The following is a 24,820-nucleotide window of genomic DNA, read 5'->3' on the forward strand; positions in this document are numbered from 1 at the left end:
AGACACTTAACCTGATCACCCGAGGCCATTATCCCTGCTGCTTCTAGCTTTCACTCACGGGTTAAAATCGGCCCTGTAGATTTGATGTATATTAAAACATCTTCAAATTTTAAATTCTTGCCATCACCTTTAAATGGGCTGCTCTCCTTCCCCATTTCCATTAGCCCTACTGCCCACCACCCCCGGAACGCCCTGTTCTTCTGACTCCAGCCACTTTTGCATTTTATTTCCCTTCATCCCACCATTGGTAGCCAACTTGGTCCCACTCTCTGGAATTTCCTCCCTAAATGACTCCATCTCGCCATCTCCCTTTCCTCCTTCAAAAGCCTCCTTAAAATCAACCTCTTTGACTTAGCTTTTGGTCCCTCCTTCTTACATCTCCATCTTTAGTTCAGCATTCATTTTTCCTCAGTTCCATGTGAAATGCTTTGAGACGTTTATCTACGTTATAAGTGCTATATAAATGCAAGTTATTATTGCTGTTATACTTGATAATGATTGTGTCCTTTGCTCCAGTCTACAGCAAGGAGACTGGCTTCTATGTCTGTGTCGCTGTCTTGTCCGTGACTGTAGACGTATTCATTTTTGACTGCAGTTTATTTGACGGCAAATTCTTAAAATATTTATTTGTTTAAAAAATCTCACTGCTCCGTACTGACTGAGCAGAGTGCCGAGGTGTAACGGTGAACTGAATTATGTGATGGCATATTTGTGGTAGACTTTACTCCGTGCTCACTAGCAACATTTTCATCTTAAATAAATAAGTTTTAAAAACCGCTTTCAAATAATTAGCAGCCAAAATTGAGCTGGCTGTCTGTATAGCAGCGGGAGAGAGGGCGAGCAAAGGCGTAGAAGTGAGATCAGATCTCCTTGCAGATAAACAAAATATGTGGCTGCTATTGAGTATATTTCTGACTGCACAATAGTGTTTCGGTGCGAGCACAAAACAGAATTTCCCATTTTCAGCTGAGCACTTCATCGGGCAAAGTTCTGACATATGGTACTATTTTAAAGTTATGTTCATTTTAAAACTTGAATAATTTTATGTAGCTCTGCAGCTTTTAAATCACTGAATGTATGTAAGATAATTAGTGCAGATGTTGGATGACAGAAACCAGCCTGTTTAGTATACTCCAAGCAATACTGACCCCTGCCAGGAGTTTTACATTGGGAGGTCCTTCGCAGACCTGTCATGCGCTCCTCGTTTTGATATATTTTTTTATTTAATGGACTAGTTGTTGCACTGGTGCTGGGCCCCCATCTTACATCACCGTGGTCAAGAAATTAAGTTCCAGCAATCTGTCAGAAATATGAGTAGCTTAAAGCCTTATCAGCAGCTTTCAAAACACATCATACCGTCATCAGGAAAACTGACTCCCATCACCTGCTTCAGCAGACACACAACTTGCAATTCGGCTAACCTCCTAATCCCATGACCTGACAATCCCACTTTCAATGTTGGGAGAGGTAACAGTAGGAGTCACGAGGAATAATGAACCATCACTCGTCAAGTAACTCCAGTGTGTATGTAACCCTCTGAGTATTGAGAGAAGATTTGAATGCCAATGTGGAGATAGAGCAAAATTACAGCTCGTATTACTCTGAAAATATTGCAGCGGAAGGAAGAAATAAGCACATAGGAATTGTTAACGAAAAAAGACCACAGTCCATCTGGTTCGCCTTCCACCATCCTGGCACGCTATAATGATAATGGAGTTGTTAACTTATCGTAGCAATCAATCTCTTATCAATTAGTCTACATCAGAGCCAGAAATTACACAAGATAAACCCCAGTGGTAGAGGACCAAAAGCACCTTTTTCTTCCCAAGGAGGCTATCAAGAATGTTCTTTGCTTCTGTCCATTTCAGTAACTCTTCATTAGAATTTGTGGACAATTGGTTTTGTAGATGTAGTACCTGTGTACTAGAGCATGTATATGTAATTAGAAATTTGAAAATATTCAATACTCACATGGTTATTAAAGAAAGGCACAGCTATGGAACAGTTGACTGCTGTGGTGTGACTGAATGTGCTCCCAAGTCCAATGAGGTGCATTGGACTGCAATTTTCTATTTAACATTTGTAGCCACAAAGCCCATTTCACACAATTCACGAATCTGAAAAATGCAACATTTACATTGGTGTATGCCTTAAGAGAAGAACTTTAGCCAGCTAGCTCCTTGGATGAACAGGCCTGTGGTGTCTCCGCACAACCACCTTGTTACCTTTAGTCAGGGACCTCTGATCAGATGGGCATCGCCCTCATTTTGGTCTACATTTACCTGTGTAACTCATGGCTGGAGAGTAGAGTTTTTTTCCACTGGTAAGAATGGCTGCCTATGGCTCACTCAATTACTTCATCCTAGATTCACTCTGGAACAGAGCTTTTCTGTAAATGAGGCTTCCATGTGGGATTTGATTTTACTTTGTAATTGGATCCAGGCCTCGTGTACTGACACATTTTTGCTTTTCCCACGTCAGAAATCAAGTGGACTGTGCCTTTCACAAAAAGGAGCAAACCCCATTGACTATCAACGGAATAGGCTGAACAAGCTAAAGAGCAAAGCACCAGTGAAAGAGGTGAGGGGACTGAGCAGCCAGCCGACTTGTGCTATTGCAAACTGCCTCGGTAAACAGATCACTAGCCCTGAATACACTGAGGAAACAGGAGCAGGTTCATTTTCAGCTATTGTTTATTTGAATAAAAGGTTTAAAAATGATTTGAAAAGTACTGGGAGGGATTGATGATGATTAAATAAGAACTGGTTCTTCATCAAAAGATGGAACAAAATGTTTGAACTGCCCTCGTGAAATGCACAAAAACTATGAAAGGTTGACATACAATTCTGAGCACAAAACCAAAAATTTGGTAATTTATTAAAATAACATTTTTTTAATAAACTTATTGCTTGTTCACCTGTATAGTTTTGAAACCATGCATTTAAAGAGAATAGTGTTTGAAAATGCTAGATAACAAGACAGTTTCCCCATTGTGGTCTCATCCCTGAAGAAATATTAATCTTTCATAAAATATGTGATAATTAGTAAGAGTCAGCATTGAATTAGATGCAGAACCTGAAATGTGTAAAATGGGACTAATGTTTGCAAATAGCTACATTTTGCCCAGCTCACATCCTTTTGTACTCAGCTTACCCCGTTTTCTTGTGTCCCTCCGCAAGTATTGTGCCATCACTCTACGGACCTCAGCAATCATTTCCCATAACTTGCTAGAAGATTAGAAAAATATAGGTAATTTTTTGTGAATTTGAAATCATTTTCCTAGCTCTTTAATCAATTTACAGTCTAGAAAACAGCATCCAGTTCATTAAGGTAGTCAACTAAGGAGCACTCAAATCCTCCAATCTAATCTGCGTTGTCCATGTGTAGGAGAGCATCCAATCCTCGGTGTTCTGGTTGGTCTATGTGTGGTAGTCTAGTGGTAGAATTGATAGTTTCCCCTGGTTGAATGATCTAGGGTAAAGTGATGAGGGGTGTACTAATGATCTGCTAATGATAGAGCTAATACAAATATTTGTCTCAACAATATAATGGGGAAATTAGTCCTTACTCCATGACAGTTAAGGGAAACTATTGTATCACCTGCGAAGGTTAAGCTCCTGTCTTTAGTTTCACATACACCTGAGTATTGGGGCCCCCAAAACCAATCCAAAACAATCAATTCTCACCTTTAATAATTAGAGATTAATTAGGAATAAACAATACCAACTTGCATTTATATAGCGCCATTAGCATAGTAACATGTTCCAAGACGCTGCACAAGAGCGTTATCAAACAAAATGTGACACTGAGACACAGGAGATATTAGAACAGGTGACCAAAGGCTTAGTCAAAGAGGTGGGTTGTAGGAATGCCTTCAAATAGGGTAGAGAGGCAGAGAGGTTCAGGAAGGGAATTCCTGAGCTTGGGGTCTAGGGAGTAGAAGGCGCGACTGCCAATGGTGGAACGATTAAAATCAAGGATGCGCAAGAGGACAGAATTGGAGGAGCACAGAGATCTCGGAGGGTTGTAGTGCTGGAGGAGGCAATAGAGAGGGGCGAGGACATGGAGGGATTTGAAAACAGGGATGAGAATTTTAAAATCGAGGCGTTGCCGGACCAGGAGCCAATATAGGTCAGCGAGCACAGGGGTGATGGGTGAACGGGACTTGGTGCAAGTTAGGATACAAGCAGGTGGGCCGTTAATGTAATCCCTGTTACACTGACATTGGGAGCAGTAAGTTTCACTAAAATCACAGCCACACACTGAGAGGAAAGATGAATTAGAATGTGCATTTTAAAGAGCGTTGTTCTTGTTTCATGCAGTCAAAGGGACGGGCTGTCAGTAAACTATTGGAAAGCTTTGCTGCAGAGGATGATTTTGCATTTGATGAAGACAGCAGCTTTTCCGAGGAAGATGAGAATGTTTCTGTGAGCTGCTCAACGGAATTGTACGGTAGGGGCTATTTTTATTGCTAAGTGCTGCATAGTGGGCGAACAAATTTGTAAGCCAACAGTTCAATATAAAGCGGGAACTCATTGAAGAGATCACTCAGGCCGCTTTTTAAAAAACTTCCAGAGATAGAATAATCCAGACATTTTACAGGACTCACACTGCAATTCTTCTCTACATCAAGAAACAACGTGTGGGTGATGCCCACATCCCATGAACGAATAAACAAAGAATTATTGGCAGATAGTCACATTCTCGTGAATAATGCAACTTTTGTGATTTTAGTTAAAGGTCAAATTGATCATAGGCCAGAACATCAGAGACTTGCCATTTAAAGGGACGTTCCATATATTGTCCAGATTCTACCAATAAAATGTTTCAGTATAATGATTATACCTGCTTCATTATTCCTGCTCTCGGCTTCATACAACCATGCTCACTCAGGCTAGCCTAATCCTTTTTCCTAGTTTTTGTCATGGGTGAGATAACCTGCACCTTATTATAACTGATTTCTAATCACTACACCAGTGGAAGGTGAAGATTTACTCTAAATTATGCTTTTTTTTAAAGTTTAAAAAAAGTTGAACCATCAACAAAAAGGCATTTACATCACAACAAATGCAGTTGGCAAACATTTCCTTGAAACGTCATAAATATCTCCTTTGAAGACACAAGTCAAAACCAAAACTGGCCTAGTCTCGGTCTTTGGTTTCTCCTGTTTGTTTTTGACATTAACTTTCCTTGAAACCAATGTTTGGAAATGGAATAAGGCAATTCTTTATCAGTCTAATTGAGTAAAATAAAGACAGGACTGGAGCAAATTAATCCAATAAGGACAATTCTGTGCCAAGCCATTCCAGTGAATTAAGGACCCGACCACATCAGTTCCTAACTTAAGTTTGACATTAAACCATCGAGAAACAATCTAAGCTACAATATTGTTTGTTCTTCTTCTCTCTCAGTCCCTCAATCTTGTGCCATCAGCAAGGAGGATCTCAAAGAAGGACTTCACATTCTCATACCAAAGGAAGACAAACTGCTGTATGCAGGATGTGTCAAAATTCTACAATCACCCGACATGTAAGATGCCGTTTTTCTTTTTTTCCATTTCACAGTAATTGAGTGACTCCTTCCTTGATAGCCCCAATTTTTTTTTAAGTAGATAAGATTTTGCCGTGCTATACAACACTCCCCAATGCAATCTCGTCCACCTCAACTGCTTCCTCTAGTTAATGGAACAACTCTATCAGAAATCAGAGTCATGAGCAAGAAGAGGTTTTGCCTGAAGCATTGTTTAAAAACCCAGTTTCTCCTCAAAACTGAATTTATAGAATTCAGACAATCTCAATCTATAGAATGAATTTGACCTGTGTTTGAATAGTCAGTGAGACTTGTTGAACAAACATTTTCTGTTGAAAGTGTGTTACTGATTGATTTCGGGCTGAGCTTATCATTGCATTTACTTCAGATTGGATTTTTTTGACATAGAATACTTGCTACAGAACAGAAAAATGCTCATCAATCACCTCGCTTCTGTCGGGACCACAGAATTTCAGGGGGTTCCAAAATCGTCAAGGTCATTTGAAAAAAAACACAAACAGCTGACAAAGGCCATTAGTTCATACTCACGATTACAGCAGAAATGACCTGAACTACATTTCATTCAGACTCCCCAGTTCCCTGTAACTTAGTAACTGTGGTTCATGTGGACTGAGCAACAGCAGCAGAAGCAGGGCCAAGGGCAGATTCATTCATTCAGAAGAGAAACTAATACCTTGTGTATACAGGTGCAGCGTCGAGAACCGAAACACCTCGGGACCGAGGCCTTTCCGGATTCCAGGCTTTTCCAGGCTTTCGATCGTCTTTCTGACGTCACGAATCTGGAAAAACCCGAGCCCAGGTTTGGGTATTTCCAGATTTCAGAACGTCAGAAAGTGGGGGTGGGAGGGTGCTGAGAAGAGAGGGTCAGGGCTCCACTGAAGAGGTGTTCAATCCGGCCGGCGAGGAGGTGCAGAGGTAAGGGCAGTGGCGGTGGCCCCATGGTCGGTGGGTCCAGATTCCAGAACATTATACGGATTCCGGACGACCCTGCCACCGATTGTCCTGGATTCCGGAACATTCCGTATTCCAGAACTCCAGATTTTCGACGCTGCACCTGTAGTATGAAACAGGTGCCGACATAGCTATAAAAGAGTGATTTATCTTATATTTGCAGATATAAATTTTATGGATTTAATCTACTTTGGGGTGGGTTCTGGACTCAAGTTCCTGTCAATATGGTTGCTGTCAGGCTCCAGATATCAAAACGATCGCCACCAGTCTGCCTGCTTGTTCTTTAGCTCTTAAAATGGACACAAGAGAAAGCTGATTATAGATAAGAGTCGTCAGGGGGACTGGATGGCAGAGTATGTTGGACCACTGCCCCTCCACCTAAGGGCATTAATGCGGGCTGCGTCCAAGGCAGCTCAATTTTGCAAAGGAGGCCTCAAACTGGCCAATTTTGCAAAGGGCCTAAAGCCTGTTTCAGGCGAAGGTCCAGGACGCCTTTTTTCTGCCTTTAACAATATGGTGGGTAGCACACTTCCGTTGCATCCACCCCCCCTATTGGATGTTTTGGTGCCCATCTTGCGGCTGAAAAACAGGCGTGGCGCCATCGATTTTCTAGCCTGTTGTCTTTTTAAATTGTGGCTTGTTGCTTCTTGTCTAATAAATAAAATACTTTTGGTAACATAAATACCAATGAAATTGCATAACTACAGTGCTTATGCCCGAAATGTGTATTTACTGCCTTAGCTACTAGCCAGTACTTTCTGACAACAACATATGCCAGACTGAAATTAACTGTAGAGCCCCATGACTCTATTGTGCACTTGTTGGCAACACAGGGAAACGCCATTGCTTTAGCATTAAGTACAGATAATCAAAAAAACACACGCTAAGGTCCCAGCAATTCCCCAACCCACTAATTGAACGTTAATGCCCATTTTTACACTCATTAAAGTGCCTTCACATTGGTGTTCTAGATGCAGACACAAATGTTTGGCCAGCCTTCCTGCGCTATGCTCATGTTTGCTCTCCCGCCCAGTACTGTTCTTCATCCAGAGGCAGGGCCGGTGAATCCAGCAGTAATTCACAAGACGCACAGATAAAGTGTTTTTCCTCTGCCCCGTAACAAGGCTAGTTAGGCTGACAGCTGGAGAATTGTGTGCTGGACATGGCTGCACTCTGCTCCGGTAAAAGTGCACACAGTCTTATTGGCTCACAGGAGTTCTGCATTCCTCCAAATAAGAAAACCATTTAAAGGGCTGCCCCATGTCTCCTATACTATCCTATCCGATTACAGAATTTGTAAATATTTCCATGCATGGACCTATCAACACTGTAACTAGCCTTTCCTTGCCTTCGTACAGCTACAGTGTTGTGATTGAAGGGGAAAGAGGAAACCGACAAAGAATCTACTCCCTGGAGCAACTGCTACAGGAAGCGGTGAGTTCCATTTGCAATCATTCCCCACTGCCCACTACAGACAGTTCAAACCTTGTCCAGTCTAACTCCTTTTTCCTGTGAATGATAATTAAAGATGAGATTATGCAATATTTTATTACACCATAACCTTGTAGTTTCAGTATGTGATATCGATAGACAAAATTTATGTTTAATGTTGGGATGCAATTTGCAGCAAACGGAGACAGCTAGTAACCTATAACCTGGTACAAGGGGTGGGTGGGGGGGGGGGGCGGGGGGAGGGAATTGTGCTAAGGGAATGGCATCAAAATATGGTGATGTGGTTTGAATTTGGAATATCTCACACTTTCTACCCTACTGTTATATTTCCGGCATGTAAGGTCATTGGCAAAAGTACGAGAGGGCAGATGAGCCATTTTGTTATGCAGCGAGTTGTTATGATCTGCAGTGCACTGCCAGAAAGGGTGGTGCAAGCAGATTCAACAATGACTTTCAAAAGAGAATTGGATAAATACTTGGAAGGGGAAAAGTTTTTCAGGCCTATGGGGAAAGAGCAGGGGCAGGGCGGTGGGATGGGACTAATTGGAAAAGCTCTTTCAAAGAGCTGGCATAGGCACGATGGGCTGAATAGCCACCTGCTTTGTTGTATCATTCTATGATTCTATGCCTAATCCACAGGGTGGAGACAAGCAAGAAAAGCAGTTTTTTTAAAGCACTTGCTGTTCCTCTAATATTATTCAACTGAGTTGGGGAGAGAGAAAATGTGAATATCTGGGAGGGAGCGGGTGCCCATTACCAGATCCGAGCATTCCTTTTAATTAAATGGGGATTTGAGTTTTACCACCTGGAATTGATAACTGCCTCAATTTGGTATTAAAGGCTTAATCCGATCATTTATTTTGAAGGTTTAGTTTTGTGAGGGCACTTCTAAAATATGATGTCTCAACAATGTTACTTAACGACGGTTTAAAATTAAAAAAAATACATTGCACACAGGTACTCGATGTCAGACCACCCTCAACGCAGTTCCTGCCACCAGCTACCAGGGTGTGTGCTTATTGGAGTCAGAAATCCCGCTGTCTCTACCCAGGAACCATCATTCAAAGTAGGTGTCACGTCTTTACTCAAAAGTTGTGTACATACCATATGGAATAAGGGGCTGAAATGGGTGTATTCGAAGAATAAATTGATCGACAGTCACAGCAGCCCTTTGGCTAATAAACCAAAATGTGGACCGTGTTAATATAATCAAGATTTTGGTGGAGACTTTTGAAATGTGAAAAAGGTTATTAAAAGCTGTAAGCTGCAAAGGCAGCAAACTTACTGGAACCCCACGCCTTCCAAAAAAAACCCAACCAACTTATCTCCCAAAATATGATCTTTCATTCCCACCAGTATAACATCATAGCTGGCCAGCTTCCTACATCTGCCAGAGTCCAGTTCTGTTATGTACACCCTTTATTGAACTAATTAAATTCAATCCATTTTGTCACCATGGTGAAAGCACCATTAAAAGGCCCCAGCTGACAACAGTTCTGGAGATGGTTAAATGAGTACCTTTTTACTGTCGAATATTTCATGCACCGTTTAACAGATTTCTCCCCAGTCAGCTGGGAGCCATTGGGACACTTTAATGTGACACATGCTATTGGTGAGTGAAGTAGTAACGTGAGATTGAAGGTTTCAAGATATCGGCACAGAAACAAAAGGGGTGTTTCTGGAAATTCTGTCTTGCCCGGTTCCCCCTCAACACACAATATAACCTTGTTACTTTCCTTCACCGGTTCCCTCTGTAACCTAAGCAAACAGTTCCGATCTATGTGTCCGTGTTAATGATTATTAGTCAGCTTTGCGGTTTCAAATTTTGTTTTTAATTCTCCAAAACCAAAAGTAGCTTCCCAAAATAGAATTTCTTTGCAGGTTTCCTCATCAGTTTTGTTCAACCTAAACCTTGAGCTCATCTCTAGCCGTGATGTCATTGCTTCCTGGTGCAGTATTGTGACTGCTGTTGTACACTAATACCATGTTCCTATTTTTCTCCACTGATCTTTTCTTCTGTTTGTATTCTGGCGCAATTGCTTTCCTGTGCTGCACTGTGAGCTCATTGTCTTCCTGGACATTATTGTGATGACTTGGATTCCCCTTGGAGTATTATGATATTACTGTTTCTCATTGTGCATTGTGTCATTGCGTCCCCCATGGCATTACTGCTTCAGTTGTGCATCATTGTGCTGTTAACAGTTACAATGTTCTGGAAAGCTCCCAGTTAGATTACTGCAGAAAAAGCAAAGTGTTTTGCTTAAACAATGGACTGGATTTTCTCTTCGCGTCCCGCCTCCCCCCCACCCCCCCCCCCCCGCCCCGTTCATGTGGTGTAGTCAAGGGCAGAAAATTGGTGAGAGACATGCTCGCCTGTCCTCACCTTGCTGTGTGTCCCCACTACTTCCTGTTCCCCAGGCCCAGCAGCAGACCATATGCCCGCCCGTAAATGCGAATGAGAGACATAAACTTCTCCAATTTATTTCCACCCACGCGCATCGCGTCTGCACAGGAGGCAAGGGAAGCCGCTTAGTCCCAAGGGCCCAGTGTACCAAAGGCAGCGGAGGAGGGCCTCAAGAACTTGTATTGCTTTCAGGATCTGTGCGGTCGTTCTGAGAGTGAAGGCAAATCTCAGCCCCGTTACAGCGGTACTCCTTGGTAGAGGCGTGGGAGCCCGATTCCATGACTAAAATGTCCCCAAGGCCGGAAGCTCAGCTGGGTTAGGGGTGCACCTCAATGGTGAGCAGTTGTTTCCTTCCACCCAGCCCACCCACCCCACACCAGTTAAGAGATACACCCCGTGACAGAAAGGTCTGAAATCTAGGTCTATCTGTACAGCCAACGTTTAATGTATAGAAAAAAAATTGATATTTTTACATGTATAAGATACGTCACGTATTGCTCATGTCCTACATGCCTACCATCCGCAGTTTGGGAGACTGGTCTGCAGACCAGCTTTTGCTGACCAAAAGCAACCCAGACCCCTCAGTACCACTCTTCCCCGATTTAGGCTACTAATGGAAGATTTTCTAGCCACTACACACTGTACAGAGGAATTCTTACAGGAATTTCCACCTGCAGTATGCAACATCTTCCATTATTCGGAGGACTCAGGCAGGAGTGCTGCTGAGGGGAGAGGAAAGGGAAGAAGCGGATGGCAATGAAGGGGAGATGGAAGGGGGAAATGATGGGAAGAGGATGGGGGGAACAAATAGCAGATAATGGGAGAAGGAAGGAGGATTGTTTGGCAATGGAACAGAGAGGTTATAGGGAAATGAAGAGAAGAGGGAATGAAGGCAGGAGGGAAGGGGGAAAGGGTAATAATGGAATAGTGGGGAAATGAATGACAATGAAAGGGAGGGAAGGAGGGTGATAATGAAAGGAATAGGTGGGAATAGATGGCAATGAAGGGGAAAGGGTGGGGTGGGGTGGGGTTGGGGGGGGATGGGGAGGAGGAAGGGACCATAAGTGGGGAATGGTGCTTTGGAGTACGAAAGGAGAATCTGGAAGCATTGCTTTGGGATGGTGGAGGAAGGAGCGTGTCGACATTAACTGGGAGGGAGAACAGCAGCCTGAACTGAACGTGCTCGCATGAACTTTTGCTTTTCCTATCGAGCTGTCCTTGAGTGATCAGCCATTTGGGGGCTGTCTCAGCTATTTTGAAGCTGTTGGTCAGATTTTGCAGCGTTCCATTGACGGCGCGACACATTGACTTCTTTCTGCAACTTTTACTGTAGAATCAAAGATTTACAGCCACATCTGCAGTTCGTGCAATCTCCAGTTAGCAGCTGAGCCCATTTGTGTGTTAAAAGTTACGCATCACCTGGCACATCGGGTCATTTTGTGTGTGCTTAAACTTTTCAAGCACTAAAAACTGTTACTTGAACTCTAACCAGATGAAATGAATCCTAACAAAAGGAGGGCGAGGACCCAGGGGGACAAAAAACAGTATGAGACAAAGGATCAGATCCAGCAAGAAAGCAGGTATTGAAGTAAAATAAATGGAGATTGAGCAATTATGTCTGAATAACTTGCGAGCTAGCAAGCTTCGCCGATTCCTAACATTGAGCAGTAACTGATTTCATGAGAGTTGTGGAGTTGACATTTCCAGCTCTAATAAACTGCATACATACACATATATATATAACTGCTGGAAGGGCCTCTTCTTATGTCAACTTAATGGTGACCCAAGGCAGGACCTTGTAAATGACTATGCTGCACGGTAAACATTTGGTGACTGTGTATAAATGTAGCAATTGATTCACAAACCTCGACGTTCGGCCATTTTGGGTGCACGAGGGGGAAAGGCTGCGGCCTAGTGCTGCTGCTTTGATCGCAGACAACTACTGCTCACACTTTTTTAAAAAAAAAACAATGTTGTATTTTACCAGCAAAGTCAATTTACTCATACTGTACAGAAATCCGGCAAAACCCAAAATCCGGCACGGATTCAGTCTGCGGCGAGGTCGGGAATCCGGCACAGATTCAGTCCCGAATGTTCCGGATTTCAGGCTCTTGATTTTCTTGTCTGAAATCCGGTAAAACCCAAAACCGGCACGGACTCGGTCCGAGGATTCCGGATTACAGACGTTGTACCTGTGTTTGATTATTACTGTACTTTGTTCATCAGAAATGATGTTCGTTTGATAGTTAAGCAGATCTCTGAATGTAACACTCAACCAGCTTACTTACTATCAGTGATCCAAGCTGGGGAAGGTTTCCATTACTGAGTTCCATCTGCCGCAGGGGAAAAGGGCAAGGTACTCGGAGAAAAAAATCAGGTCGGTGCGCTAAGAGGAAATAAAAGAAGGCCCAGCACTTGCAAAAAGGCCTGAGTTACATCACCGAGAAAATTACATGGAATTTGGTAAAAGGGTACGGCATTTGGAAAGATGCCAGAGCACTTTATAAAAATGGTAAGTCAGTGCACCATGCTGTGACACATTAGCAAAATCACTATCATTTGTTTGAGTGCTGAAATGACTCGGCTAAATAATGTGGAAGGTGGAGATGCAACTTGATGCAGTGAAAAATGTTCTTTTGTGTTTGAGGTGGAGGTTGTATTGTTTGGCTAATACAATGGAGGCTCAGTTTTCTTAGATACTTAATATTATTTCCACATACTCATTTAGCAGTTTTGTCATTCATTTCATTTGGGCTTCTCTGAGGTTGTAGTGGCACTTACACTAAAATAAAAATGATCACACATTTTAGATCATTTAGATCATAGAATATGAAGAAGCTATCGCTCTGGAGAGGAGGGGGGCTAAGTGCGACGGGGATAAATTATCTGGACCTGTGGTGCTTTTACTACAAGAGCATAACTGGCTAAAGGCACGCAAGACTCTCCCTTTCAATATCCATAGTGTAACAGTCCCAGGTTCCAGGAATCATAGAATGTGGGTCAGTCATTCCGCAGTAAGGTTAACGTTGCCTCTTGGGAGTAAAGTAAGTGATGGGAGCCAGTTCTATGTGTTTGCTACCTGTGTCTCTGTGTTGCATATTAACGCATAAAAGCAGGACGAGAAAAGACCATCAGGCCCATCAAGTCCATCTTATCTGGACAGTGGTGCAAACCCTGATCCACCCTCGAAGCATTTCCTGGAAAGGCAAAAAAACAGAAATAAAGTATGCCCAATTCAGGAAAAACTGGGAAATTCTTCTCCTTTTCTCTAAGTCAATCAAAGAAGGCTCCAGGAGATTGCTCATAACTCTTCATAATCACTGCTATCTGGAAGCTTACCCTCTATAACTAGGAATATCCTCTTAGGAACTTGTTACATTCCTTTTTAACAGACTGTAGCAACTCATTACCTACTTCATCTTTCAGTAGTCAGTTTTGAAAAGATGTACTTCCCAGGATCTAACCTACTTCTTTGCCGAAGTATTTTATATGCATGTCTTCTACTCCTACTGTCTCTATCCATCTCAAATAATCTGTCCAATCAGACTGAATCAAAACCCTCCATTGCTTTAAAAACCGCAATCATATCCTATCTAACCCTGCGTTTCTCGAAAGTAAATAGCACTAACTCTTGAAGCCTGAAAGATTAAGAACTCAAAGGCTACGTATCATTCTGTTAGCCCTTCTCTGCACTCATAGGGAAACTAAAACTAGGGGACATAGTCTCAGAATAAGGGGCCATCCATTTAAAACTGAGATGAGGAGGAATTTCTATGAGGGTTGTAAATCTGTGGATTTCTCTGCCCCAGAGAGCTGTGGAGGCTGGGTCATTGAATATACTTAAGGCAGAGATAGACAGATTTTTGAGTGATAAGGGAGTAAAGCGTTAGGAGGAGCAGGCAGTGAAGTGAAGCTGAGTCCATGATCAGATCAGCCATGATCATATTGAATGGCGGAGCAGGCTCGGGGGGCCAAATGGCCTACTCTAGCTCCTATTTCTTATGTTCTTATTCAGAACCTTATTATCCTGGAAATTGTGCAGAGGAAAAGACTGGACACAACATTCCCATGTGCAAACGCACCAGGGTCTTTTATGACAATTTTGTACTTAATGATCCAACCTAAAACCCTACTTGATTTCCCTTCAGCCACCTCCACTGCTTGTGCTCTTTAATGAGCAATCAGCTATTACCCCCAGGTATTGTTTGACTCGATCTGTAACATTTAACAGGTACCCCTGCCTGGGGTTTCCGAGCCGCAAATGCATTACACTATATTTATCCATGTTAAAGGATATCTGCCACACATAGGCCCATTCTCCTAATTTGTCTGAATCAAGCTGCAACTCATTGATTTGGTCCGAATTACCAACCCGTGTGCACATTTTCGTGTCATCAGCAAATTTAAGAATGGTTCCATTCATGTCCTCATGTAAATCATTAATGAAAGTGAAAACAATAAACAACAACTTGCATTTATATAGCACATGTAACGTCCAAAGGTGCTTCACAGGAGCGTTATCAAACAAAATTTGACACCAAGCCACATAAGGTGATATTAAGGCAGATGACCAAAAAATTGGTTAAATAGGTAGGTTTTAAGGAGCGTCTTAAAGGAGGAAAGAGAGACAAAGAGGTTTAGGGAGGGAATTCCAGAGCTTAGGGGCTAGGCAGCTAAAGGCATGGCCACCAATGGTGGAGCGATTAAAATTGGGGGTGCGCAAGAGACCAAAATTGGAGGAGCGCAGATATCTCTGAAGGTTGTAGGGCTGGAGGAGGTTGGAGAGATAGGGAGGGGTAAGGCCATGGTCTTAACATGAAGCATTTCCAAGTCTTTTCCTTGTACAAGAAGAATGGCAGTGGCACGGAGCTCATGGTTAAGTTGTCCCCTCCTGCTGCAGCTTAAAATGAGGACCACGATGAGCATTTTGTCTGAAGTGGTGCTCAGGAGTCATATTCTGGCTGACACTGTCTCAGAGCCCCACACGTTTCTTTGATCTGTGGAAATAATTGCAAATGCTAAGTGCATTGGCAGGGGTGCTGCATAAAGACCGATGTTTGTCAGGTACAGAAGTGACAGCAAGATTTAGTTTATGTGCAAAACCACACACGTTATTATAGTTACCTTCCTGCATGACCTTCACCACGTTCATCCTGCAGTCAGTTGCAATCACTCCCAAAGACAAATTAAATGGATAGGCCTACTCATCACTGAAAACGGGGGAAACTTTGGAGCACCAGTTGCTGTGTGATCCCTCTCTAACTGTGCAACATTTAGAGGTGCAAGTCCGCAATAGGTTTCCACAGAGCAGCCATAGGTATGTGGTGTGAAAGTAACCTAGCATGTCATTAGTCGAGGATAGATGTTCATTGCGGAGTTGTTCCATGTGTGACTGGTGAGATGAATGACTCCCCTCTCTCTCCCTCTCAGTCTTCCTAACAAAAGACCTTTTTCTCAAATTGGCCAGAGTAAATTGAATGTGAAAACATAAAGCACAAGAAATATATTGATTGCAAACGAATAAGTCATCTTTGGAATCTAATATATTAAATACAACTTTACCTCAAGTGCAGCAATTTTACTTAGCAATTGTAAAATGTAAAGCCAAAGCACAGTAACTTAAAAATATGGACCTTTTGATTAACTTGGAGAATTAGCCAGCTGGGAATAGATTGGCAATCCCTTTTAAATGCTGTAATGTTGCTTTGTTGGACTGATTGGAATGAGTGGGAGGTAAGTAAACTTCCAATTTCATGAAGTGGCCTTAGGGTCACTGTTTGATTTGAGATTTCAGAGCATATAGTCACCATCCTCACTGGCACTTTCTGCGGCTGCTTTGCGCGTGTTATGCTCGTGTTTCAAGGTGGGTTGAGCCGGTTCCGACTAATGTTGGTCTTGCAGCAAATCCAACAGCTTTAAAAGGATCATTGGGATAAATAAAAAAATGAGTCCCCACACGTGTCTCCTGCATCAGTATTAATGTTCCAAAAACAATTTTAACTCCTGGGTGGACGCACGGGTCACCCAGTGGGACAAGTGGTCCATTTTAACAGTCGGGCATCATTAACATTCTGCCGGCTATTGAACATCCAAATATCTTCAAATTTACCTAAAGGACGCAGATAATACTCGTTGAGAATTTCCCAGCAGTGAGAAGGCAGTTTCTGATTTTCCCCATACAGAGAATCATCAGCAAAATCATATTCTGAGATGAAGAAAGGAAAGCCATATTGTTGGGACAATGATCCCACAAATCCTAAAGTTAGCAGCCGTAGTGAACGCTTGGGCGGGAGCAACATCACAAATTCTGTCAGATTTATTTTTCAGCACTTTCTGAAGAGAACGGTTGAACTTTGGTAAGCTGAAGCTGCATCATTTTCACAATCTTACGTTTACTATTTGGTGGCATGTGTGCCAAAAAACTCGTGGAACTGGAACCATCACTGCTAATCCTTTATTGTCATAACGAGTTACTGATCACGCACTGTGTCTGAGCAGCTGGATTCTGAAACCAGATTGTGCTTTCTCGGTCCAACAATGCTTCCAGCTCAGATCACTTTTATGGCAGAAGAAGATGGTGTTGACGTACCTCCATCGTTATGGTTACTGCTACAGATGCTCTCTGCTGAATAAAAGTACAGCCTCGGGCAATGCAGCAAAGCAATGACAGCCACAACAGGACACATCTTTTGTTGCAGTTGGGGGAAAAACTTTAGAATTGGATGTGAGAGAGATGTTAAGACTCTTTTTATAATGTACATACTTCACGGAGCTATCCCAGCCCCATACTACAATAGGCACATAGGAGTGGAAATTCATCCCGGTTCCTTTCCGGGCCCAGAATTGGGGCTGGGCAGACAGCCATGCCCCATCCGGGAGGCCAGAAACCGGCCAGAAATTGGACCTCGGGCCTCTGTTAAAATAAATGTGCCTGCCACGCCTCTACAGCCAGCTCGCGCGATAGTAATTCACATTTTTGAGCAAAAAAAGACTTTGAATTAATAGGGGTAGACTATATTATTTGCCCAAAATAAATTACAATACTCTACGCAGCCGATGATAATAAAATTGGCAATGATCTGATTTTTAAATTACAGTGATGACACTGATTTGTTGCAGAGTGAGCCACAGTTTATTGAATCATCAAACAATGCATCATCATCATCATCATCATCATAGGCAGTCCCTCGGAATCGAGGAAGACTTGCTTCCACTCTTAACATGAGTTCTTAGGTGGCTGTACAGTCCAATACGAGAACCACAGTCTCTGTCACAGGTGGGACAGATAGTCGTTGAGGGAAAGGGTGGGTGGGACTGGTTTGCCGCATGCTCTTTCCGCTGCCTGCGCTTGATTTCTGCATGCTCTCGGCGATGAGATTCGAGGTGCTCAGCGCCCTTCCGGATGCACTTCCTCCACTTAGGGCGGTCTTTGGCCAGGGTCTCCCAGGTGTCAGTGGTGATGGTGCACTTTATCAGGGAGGCTTTGAGGGTGTCCTTGTAACGTTTCCACTGCCCACTTTTGGCTCGTTTGCCGTGAAGGAGTTCCAAGTAGAGCGCTTGCTTTGGGAGTCTCGTGTCTGGCATGCGAACTATGTGGTCTGCCCAGCGGAGCTGATCAAGTGTGGTCAGTGCTTCAATGCTGGGGATGTTGAGGATGCTAACATCGATGCGTCTGTCCTCCCAGGGGATTTGTAGGATCTTGCGGAGATATCGTTGGTGGTATTTCTCCAGCGACTTGAGGTGTCTACTGTACATGGTCCACGTCTCTGAGCCATACAGGAGAGCGGATATTACTACGGCCCCATAGACCATGAGCTTGGTGGCAGATTTGAGGGACTGATCTTCACAAACACTCTTTTCCTCAGGCGGCCGAAGGCTGCACTGGCGCACTGGAGGCGGTGTTGGATCTCGTCATAAATGCCTGTTCTTGTTGATAGGAAGCTCCCGAGATAAGGCAAGTGGTCCACGTTGTCCAGGGCCACGCCGTGGATCTTGATGATTGGGGGGCAGTGCTGTGCGGCAAGGACAGGTTGGTGAAGGACCTTTGTCTTACTGATGTTTAGAGTAAGGCCCAAGCTTTCGTACGCCTCAGTAAATACGTCGACTATGTCCTGGAGCTCAGCCTCTGTATGTGCAACAAACAATTGAATGCGGATGGCCCTGCACCAAAGCAGGGTAAAAAAAAAAAGTCAAATAAAATGCTCCAAGTGCACAAATTGTCGGCTAACAACGTCACAGCTGAGTAAGGAGGTAGCAATGAACAGCTGCTAGTATTCACTTTTAGCCCAAATGCATTTCCTCCACCAGCGTTCTCACCACTCACAAAGGATGTACGTCAAAAGTGCCATTTGAACAACAGCAGAGCCCGCAGGAGCCATTTTCAGCAGTTTTGCTTTACTGACTTCAGCTGAAAGTGTATATTTCTTGCTGAAGACGAGGGGGAAAACTACAGCGTAGGAAAATCCAGGCTCAGTCCACAGTGTTCTTCGGGTAGCTTGACGATAACTCAGCTCATTCAAACTGTCAAAATGAGAGTGAATTCAGATTTGTGAGCGAGTTTGACAATCGTTGTTGGGCGCCATGATGATCGCTGCATTCCCACTTAAGTCAAGGAGATCATAATTGGCTCAGCATGGATCTCTGCATCTCACGTGTGTGACCAACCACTTGAGTGGAAGTCAGGCTGCAACTGGCTGAAACACTGTAAACGACTGGAAAGAGCCGAGTACATTCCTATTTAATTAACAATAAGTGGAAACAGCACCTTAAGTGGTTCAAATTGGGCCAAGTCGATTTTCTTAATTAACGTATAAATGAAGCAAACTCATCTCTCAGCCCAACATAGAACAAGAGGGGGCTCAGGACGCATTCCAGCAATAATATGAACACAACAATGAACAACATAAAATACTGTAGAGCAGACATTCTGATTGGCAAAGCTCACGTATGAACACTTAACGCACTTAAACTACAATCCTGCGGGTGCCGTTTTAATGCAGGCATGAAAGCTCAACACTTAACGTAAAAATAGCCCCACACACACAAGCACATTAAGTGTCCATATGTGAAATTCACTGATCAAAATCTCTACCTTCATTTGTGATTTATTCTGGATATGCATCCTACGGTCAGTTCAGGGAGCTGCAGTGTGGTAACAGTGACATATCTGTGACCAGGGTGGCTGAATAAGATCAATTCCGTTTTTGTTCTGTGGACTGCCGGGATTTTTACCGGTGCTTTAGGGATCATATTCCACAGTGCTGTTCATTTTTAATTAAATCTCCGAGTTTATAGTGACTGAATTAGTCAGATTCCTTCATTTGTGCCCGCATTCTCCACCAAGGGAGAGCGCACGGAATTGAAGGTGACTTTATGATGTGGTCGGTAATTGGTTAAGAGGTAGGAGACAGCGGATCTAGATCAAGGGAGCGTTCTCTGATTGGCAGGATATGACAAGTGGTGGTCCCCAGAGATCTGTACTGGGCCCCTCACTTTTCACCAAATATATCAACAATTTGGATGAAGGAATTAAAAGTTGTACATCCGGGTTTGCAGATGAGTTGGGAGGCACAGTAAGTTGCGTAAATGGGAGCAGGAAGTTACAAAGGGAGATGGATAGACTGAGTGAGTGAACAAAACAGTGGCAGAGCGGAGTTCAATGTCGGGAAGTGCAAGGTCATCCACTTTGGATCTGAGAAAGACAGATTAGAATGTTTTCTGAATGGGGAGAGATTAGGAACTCTGAAGGGGCAAAGGAATGTGGGTGTTCATGTGCAAAAATCATCAAAAGCTAGTGCACAGGTACACAACGTAATCAAAAAGGCTGATGGAATGTTGGCCTGTGGCTCAAAGGGATTGGAATACTAAGGTGAGGTAGTGATTGTACAGTTGTACATAGCCTTGGTCAGACCCCACCTGGAGTACTGTGTTCAACTTTGGGCACCGCATATCAAGAAGGATATATTGGCCTTGGAGTGCAGCGCACATTCCCCAGAATGATACCATGGGTTAAATAATGAGGACAGGTTGCATAAACTTGGTTTGTAGTCTCTTGAGTTTACCAGGTTGAAGGGTGATCTAATCGAGGTGTTTAAAATGATTAAGAGATTTGATAGGTTACAGAGAAACTATTTCTTCTGGCGGAGGAATCCAGAATAAGGGAGCACAATCTTAAAATTAGAGCTGGACCATTTGGGAGCAAAATCAGGAAGACCTTTTCAGGCAAAGGGTAGTGGAAATCTGGAAAACTCTTCCCCCCAAGATGCTGTGGGTCTCAGCCAATTGACATTTCAAGACTGGGACTGATAGATTTTTGTTAATTAAGGGGTATCAAGCGATATGGAGCAAATGCGGATGTGAAGTTGAGATACAGATCAGCCATGATCTTACTGGAATGGCAGAACAGGCTCGAGGGGCTGAATGGCCTATTCCTGTTCATATTCATGATGTGTTTTTGTGTTATAGGTGTTTTGGAGATTGTTTTCTGTGATATTGTCTATTTTAACTGCGTATCAGTGGCCCTGCCCATGAATCACTCTCCTGCTGTGCTGAGTGGATTAGTGTGACGCGCAATCAAGCAACATTTGAGGAGTAAAAGGGGGGGAAAAAAGATCTGGTTAACTTGAATATTTCACAAAGAGATAAGGGGAGCCATGGGTCAGTTGTACGGCTTTGCTACAATTGTCAGCAGGAAAAAACAATATCATATAATTATCTACCGAAGGCCACTTCCACAGCCGCTGCGCAAACATTTAAATTTGAATTAGTACTCCATTAAGGTGATGGATTTGTGGAGCATGCTGAATATTGCAAGCTGTGTAAATGATGCTGCTACTCACATTGAGAGAGGGGTGATGGATGTTGATAATATTGGAGTGAAGTGGAGAGAAATGCCGCTGGTATGAATGTTTGAGATGAGAACAGACTGGTCATATCCGTCACTGACGAGCTCCAAGGTCGAATGTGACTGGGGAGTACAAGATCCAGATGTCGTTTATCAAAGCCTAGTGGGAAGTTGTGCTATTAACTCCCTCTGACTCAGGACTTTTGTCTGAAATAAGAGTAGTAGTTCAGACGACGAGGTATTTGCAGGCCCTCTCGATCTGTTTTGCTTTTTTTTAAATAATATCTCGTCCTCAAGTCAAAATATTCTGTTTTATTCTCGTTGGCAATGACCATAGGCAGCCAGCCTTCTGTGGATGTAATGGTATGAGTCACAGATGACTCCGTGACTGCCACAATTGGCCATTGGGAGGATTAATTTGCCTCTGGCAAAGATAATGGGATAGGAATTGGACCTTGTTCCGCATGTTTTACGGGTGTAAAATAGGTCCAATGAGGCCTAATTTTATGGACCAACGTTCGGCACCCCAAGGACACTTTGGGGAAAAAAGTCTGACCTGAAATTGGGTCAGGTCACTTTTCAGGCATCCCTGGCAACCGCCTAAAACAGGCTTCCCTCACATATGTAAATGAGGAGCTTAACACCTGTTTTAGGTCCCCTCACAGAAATTCGGCAGCGATGAGCGGGACTGGCATTTCTGCAAAGGGTCAGGTTTTTCAAAACTTCCTGTGGAGCCAAGAGCAAGCGTGCATCCCCGACGCAACAGTCCTTGCGATTGGTCCGAGCCATTGCCCGCTGCAAACCCCCCTCCTGGGACGTACCTTTGGACTGCTGTTGGAGAAGCAAGAAACCCAATATTCTTCTAAGTAAAATGAGCGAGCTGCTTATGGAGACATGAGAGGCAGCTCACACACAAAAGTATTCATGCGGCCCGATGCCGAACTTTGGGCCGGCCTCAGACCTCTCCGTTGGGGCCTACGTTTCGAGGCCTGAAAACGGGCCCAGACTCATTTCTATCCCAATATGTCAATTTTCTCCTCTCATCTGAGATGTGTCCCGCCAAAGTACATTGCTTCATCTTGTGCTCTAAACAAGAGCAGGTGAAATACATTCGCTCTGTCAAAAGGTTGTAACTGAAATTCAAGTCTGTAACCATCTGACTGAGAGACAGATGCTCCAATGCTGGTGTGATTGGGCACAGATCAATCCTCTGACACTCATCAACACTGACCATCAGTCTACCTTGTTAAAAGGTTAACTAAAATCTGGCCATTTGTATTTTCCAATTCAATGAGGTCTAGTTATTAGCGTTATTATGGTCATTTTATTAATTATTTGGCAATAAGTTTCAGATTTTTTTTTAAACGTTAATGATTCTTACCCCACAGATACAGTATATACTGAGAAAAGATGGCTATGTTTGTATTTCCTCTGTCAGTGAAAGGTGACAGCTTATTGAATCAGAAATATGTTGCGACCTGTAACTTTCAGGACAGTTTTTTTTAAAAAGTTTAATCGATTAGCAACTACTTATCCAGGTAGTGAAGTTGAATATTTATTATTTAGAACATGTGTCAGTATGCTTTTCTGTACATTATAGTCCTTGAGTAATTTTCAGCTTGACAAAGGTAATTTCATGCAGGAAAGGATCACAACTGGAATTAACTTACTCTGGGTTTTTTTTGCAGTGCAGTAATAGATCACTCACCACTAAAACACCATCAGAGTGTATCCTTACTTGGTGTCTATGCCATAGCTGCAACAGGTTAAAAAATAAAGTCAAATCCACAGTCTATCCATTTGCTTTACCTGCAGCAACTTGAAAATGTCGCTTATAATCAGAACTGCATATAATTAGTCATGACGCCAATACCCAATAAGAGATCAATCGGGTAGTATTTAGGGATTTTGTAAAATTTAGCACTAATCAATAGCAACTGGTGCTGCTGTCAAAAAGTGCTATATCTATCTGCACTGACTGAATACTTAATTACACTACAAAAATGCATTCATTCCAGCTGAGCTTGAGGAAATGCCACCATCACATGTAAATGTGTACAATACCAGCCTGTAACTAAATTCAGCATTCCTAATATAATATTTTCTCCATTTTATTAAGTGCGTCATTTGTGATGCTGAACCAGCCATCTTATATGGTGTGATCCAGGGAAAGAAAGGAAGGCTTGTATTTATATAGCGCCTTTCATGACCTCAGGCTGTCCTGAAGCGTTTCACAGCCAATGAAGTACTTTTGAATTGTAGTCACTGTTGTAATTCAGGAAATGCGGCAGCCAATTTTCACACAGCGAGGTTCCGCAAACAGCAATGTGATAATGACCAGATAATCTGTTTTTAGTGATGTGGGTCGAGGGATGAATATTCGCCAATGAAGTCTCCAAGAACATTAACATTTTGATGACAAACCCATTGTAGCAGATATATGAGAGAGAGATCGATCTATAGATAGATAGATAGAAAGGGAATCTATTAAACAAACCAAAAAAAAACCCTGCTACTTCCTCCACCATTTCAGTAACTGGGAAGGAGTGAGATTTCTTCTGTGTACTATGTGCAGTGAAATTGGAAAGTGTTTTTTAGAAACAGAATAACAAGTCTTTTAAACGTACAGTCCACAGAGGAAATCCCTCTCTCCCCCAGGTATTGCCGAGGATCAATGCAGTTTTGGTGTTCGAACACAACCTTGCAACCCGGAATTAAAATATTTATATGCATAGTAATTAAATATTATGTTACAGGAAAACCACTGATGATGTATGAGCAGATCTTTACTTACACTCTTTCTCCCCGACTTAGTAAAGACTGGTTGAGAAAATTTTGCTATAAATAACTTCTTTGTCTCAACATGTTACACATAGTCGGAGTCTGGATTTTCGTATGTACTCTGTTGCAGAGTTCTTCTGCTGAAATTTAAAACGATTGGATCAGGACTCATTTGAAAAGTTGCACATTTAAGATAAATAATTGGTGGCTTAATGGTGCTGAATGTTGCAATTTGCGTTAAACGGCACACATAACTTTATTTTACCGAAAAGGAAACCACGGAGAGTCAGCAACTGATGCACATTGTAGTCATCTCTTGTTGCCTATATCCTCCCTATAACCAGAGCCTCTCCTGTGCTTTTTGTCTAGCAGGCAGCTCCAGTGATGAGGAAGAAGAGGAGGATGGAGATGATTTTGTCACGGTGGAGTTTGATGATGGCGACGTGGGACGAATTTCTCTGTCAAACATCCGTCTCCTCCCTCCAGATTATAAAATACAGTGTGAGTAATCATGGGATACAGAATTACCATTTCTTCTTACTGCAGTTTGGTCACGGAATGTTTACATGCAAAAACGTTTTTGAACTTGGGGAACCTCTCAAATATCTAATGCCAGAGAAATGTTTCGTAAATTATAAATTTATATTATGTATTATGTAAATCTAGCCAAACACCAACAAAATATTACTTGGGTGCTTCATAAAAATCTTATTTTACACTGAAAATGCAAAGCCCCAAGCTCTGGAACTTCCTGCCTAAACCTCTCTGCCTCTTTTCCTCTCTTTCCTCCTTAAAGACGCTCCTTAAAACCTACCTCTTGCTCTACTTTCTACCTGTGC

The 24,820-nt window shown here is 42.8% G+C and overlaps 1 protein-coding gene across 2 annotated transcripts in view; it reads left to right on the forward strand.

The window, feature by feature from the left end:
* bahcc1b (BAH domain and coiled-coil containing 1b) overlaps window positions 1-24,820 on the forward strand; it is a 226,510-nt gene that overhangs the window by 188,544 nt on the left and 13,146 nt on the right. For both annotated transcript variants that reach the window (XM_070857695.1, XM_070857696.1), the window contains 6 exons: window positions 2,482-2,580; window positions 4,323-4,452; window positions 5,412-5,529; window positions 7,860-7,935; window positions 8,911-9,019; window positions 24,351-24,482. In XM_070857695.1, the coding sequence (XP_070713796.1) occupies window positions 2,482-2,580; window positions 4,323-4,452; window positions 5,412-5,529; window positions 7,860-7,935; window positions 8,911-9,019; window positions 24,351-24,482 (664 nt within the window). The remainder of the gene's footprint in view (window positions 1-2,481; window positions 2,581-4,322; window positions 4,453-5,411; window positions 5,530-7,859; window positions 7,936-8,910; window positions 9,020-24,350; window positions 24,483-24,820) is intronic.

Source organism: Pristiophorus japonicus, chromosome 16, assembly GCF_044704955.1.
Source record: "Pristiophorus japonicus isolate sPriJap1 chromosome 16, sPriJap1.hap1, whole genome shotgun sequence".
Classification (NCBI taxonomy): domain Eukaryota; kingdom Metazoa; phylum Chordata; class Chondrichthyes; family Pristiophoridae; genus Pristiophorus; species Pristiophorus japonicus.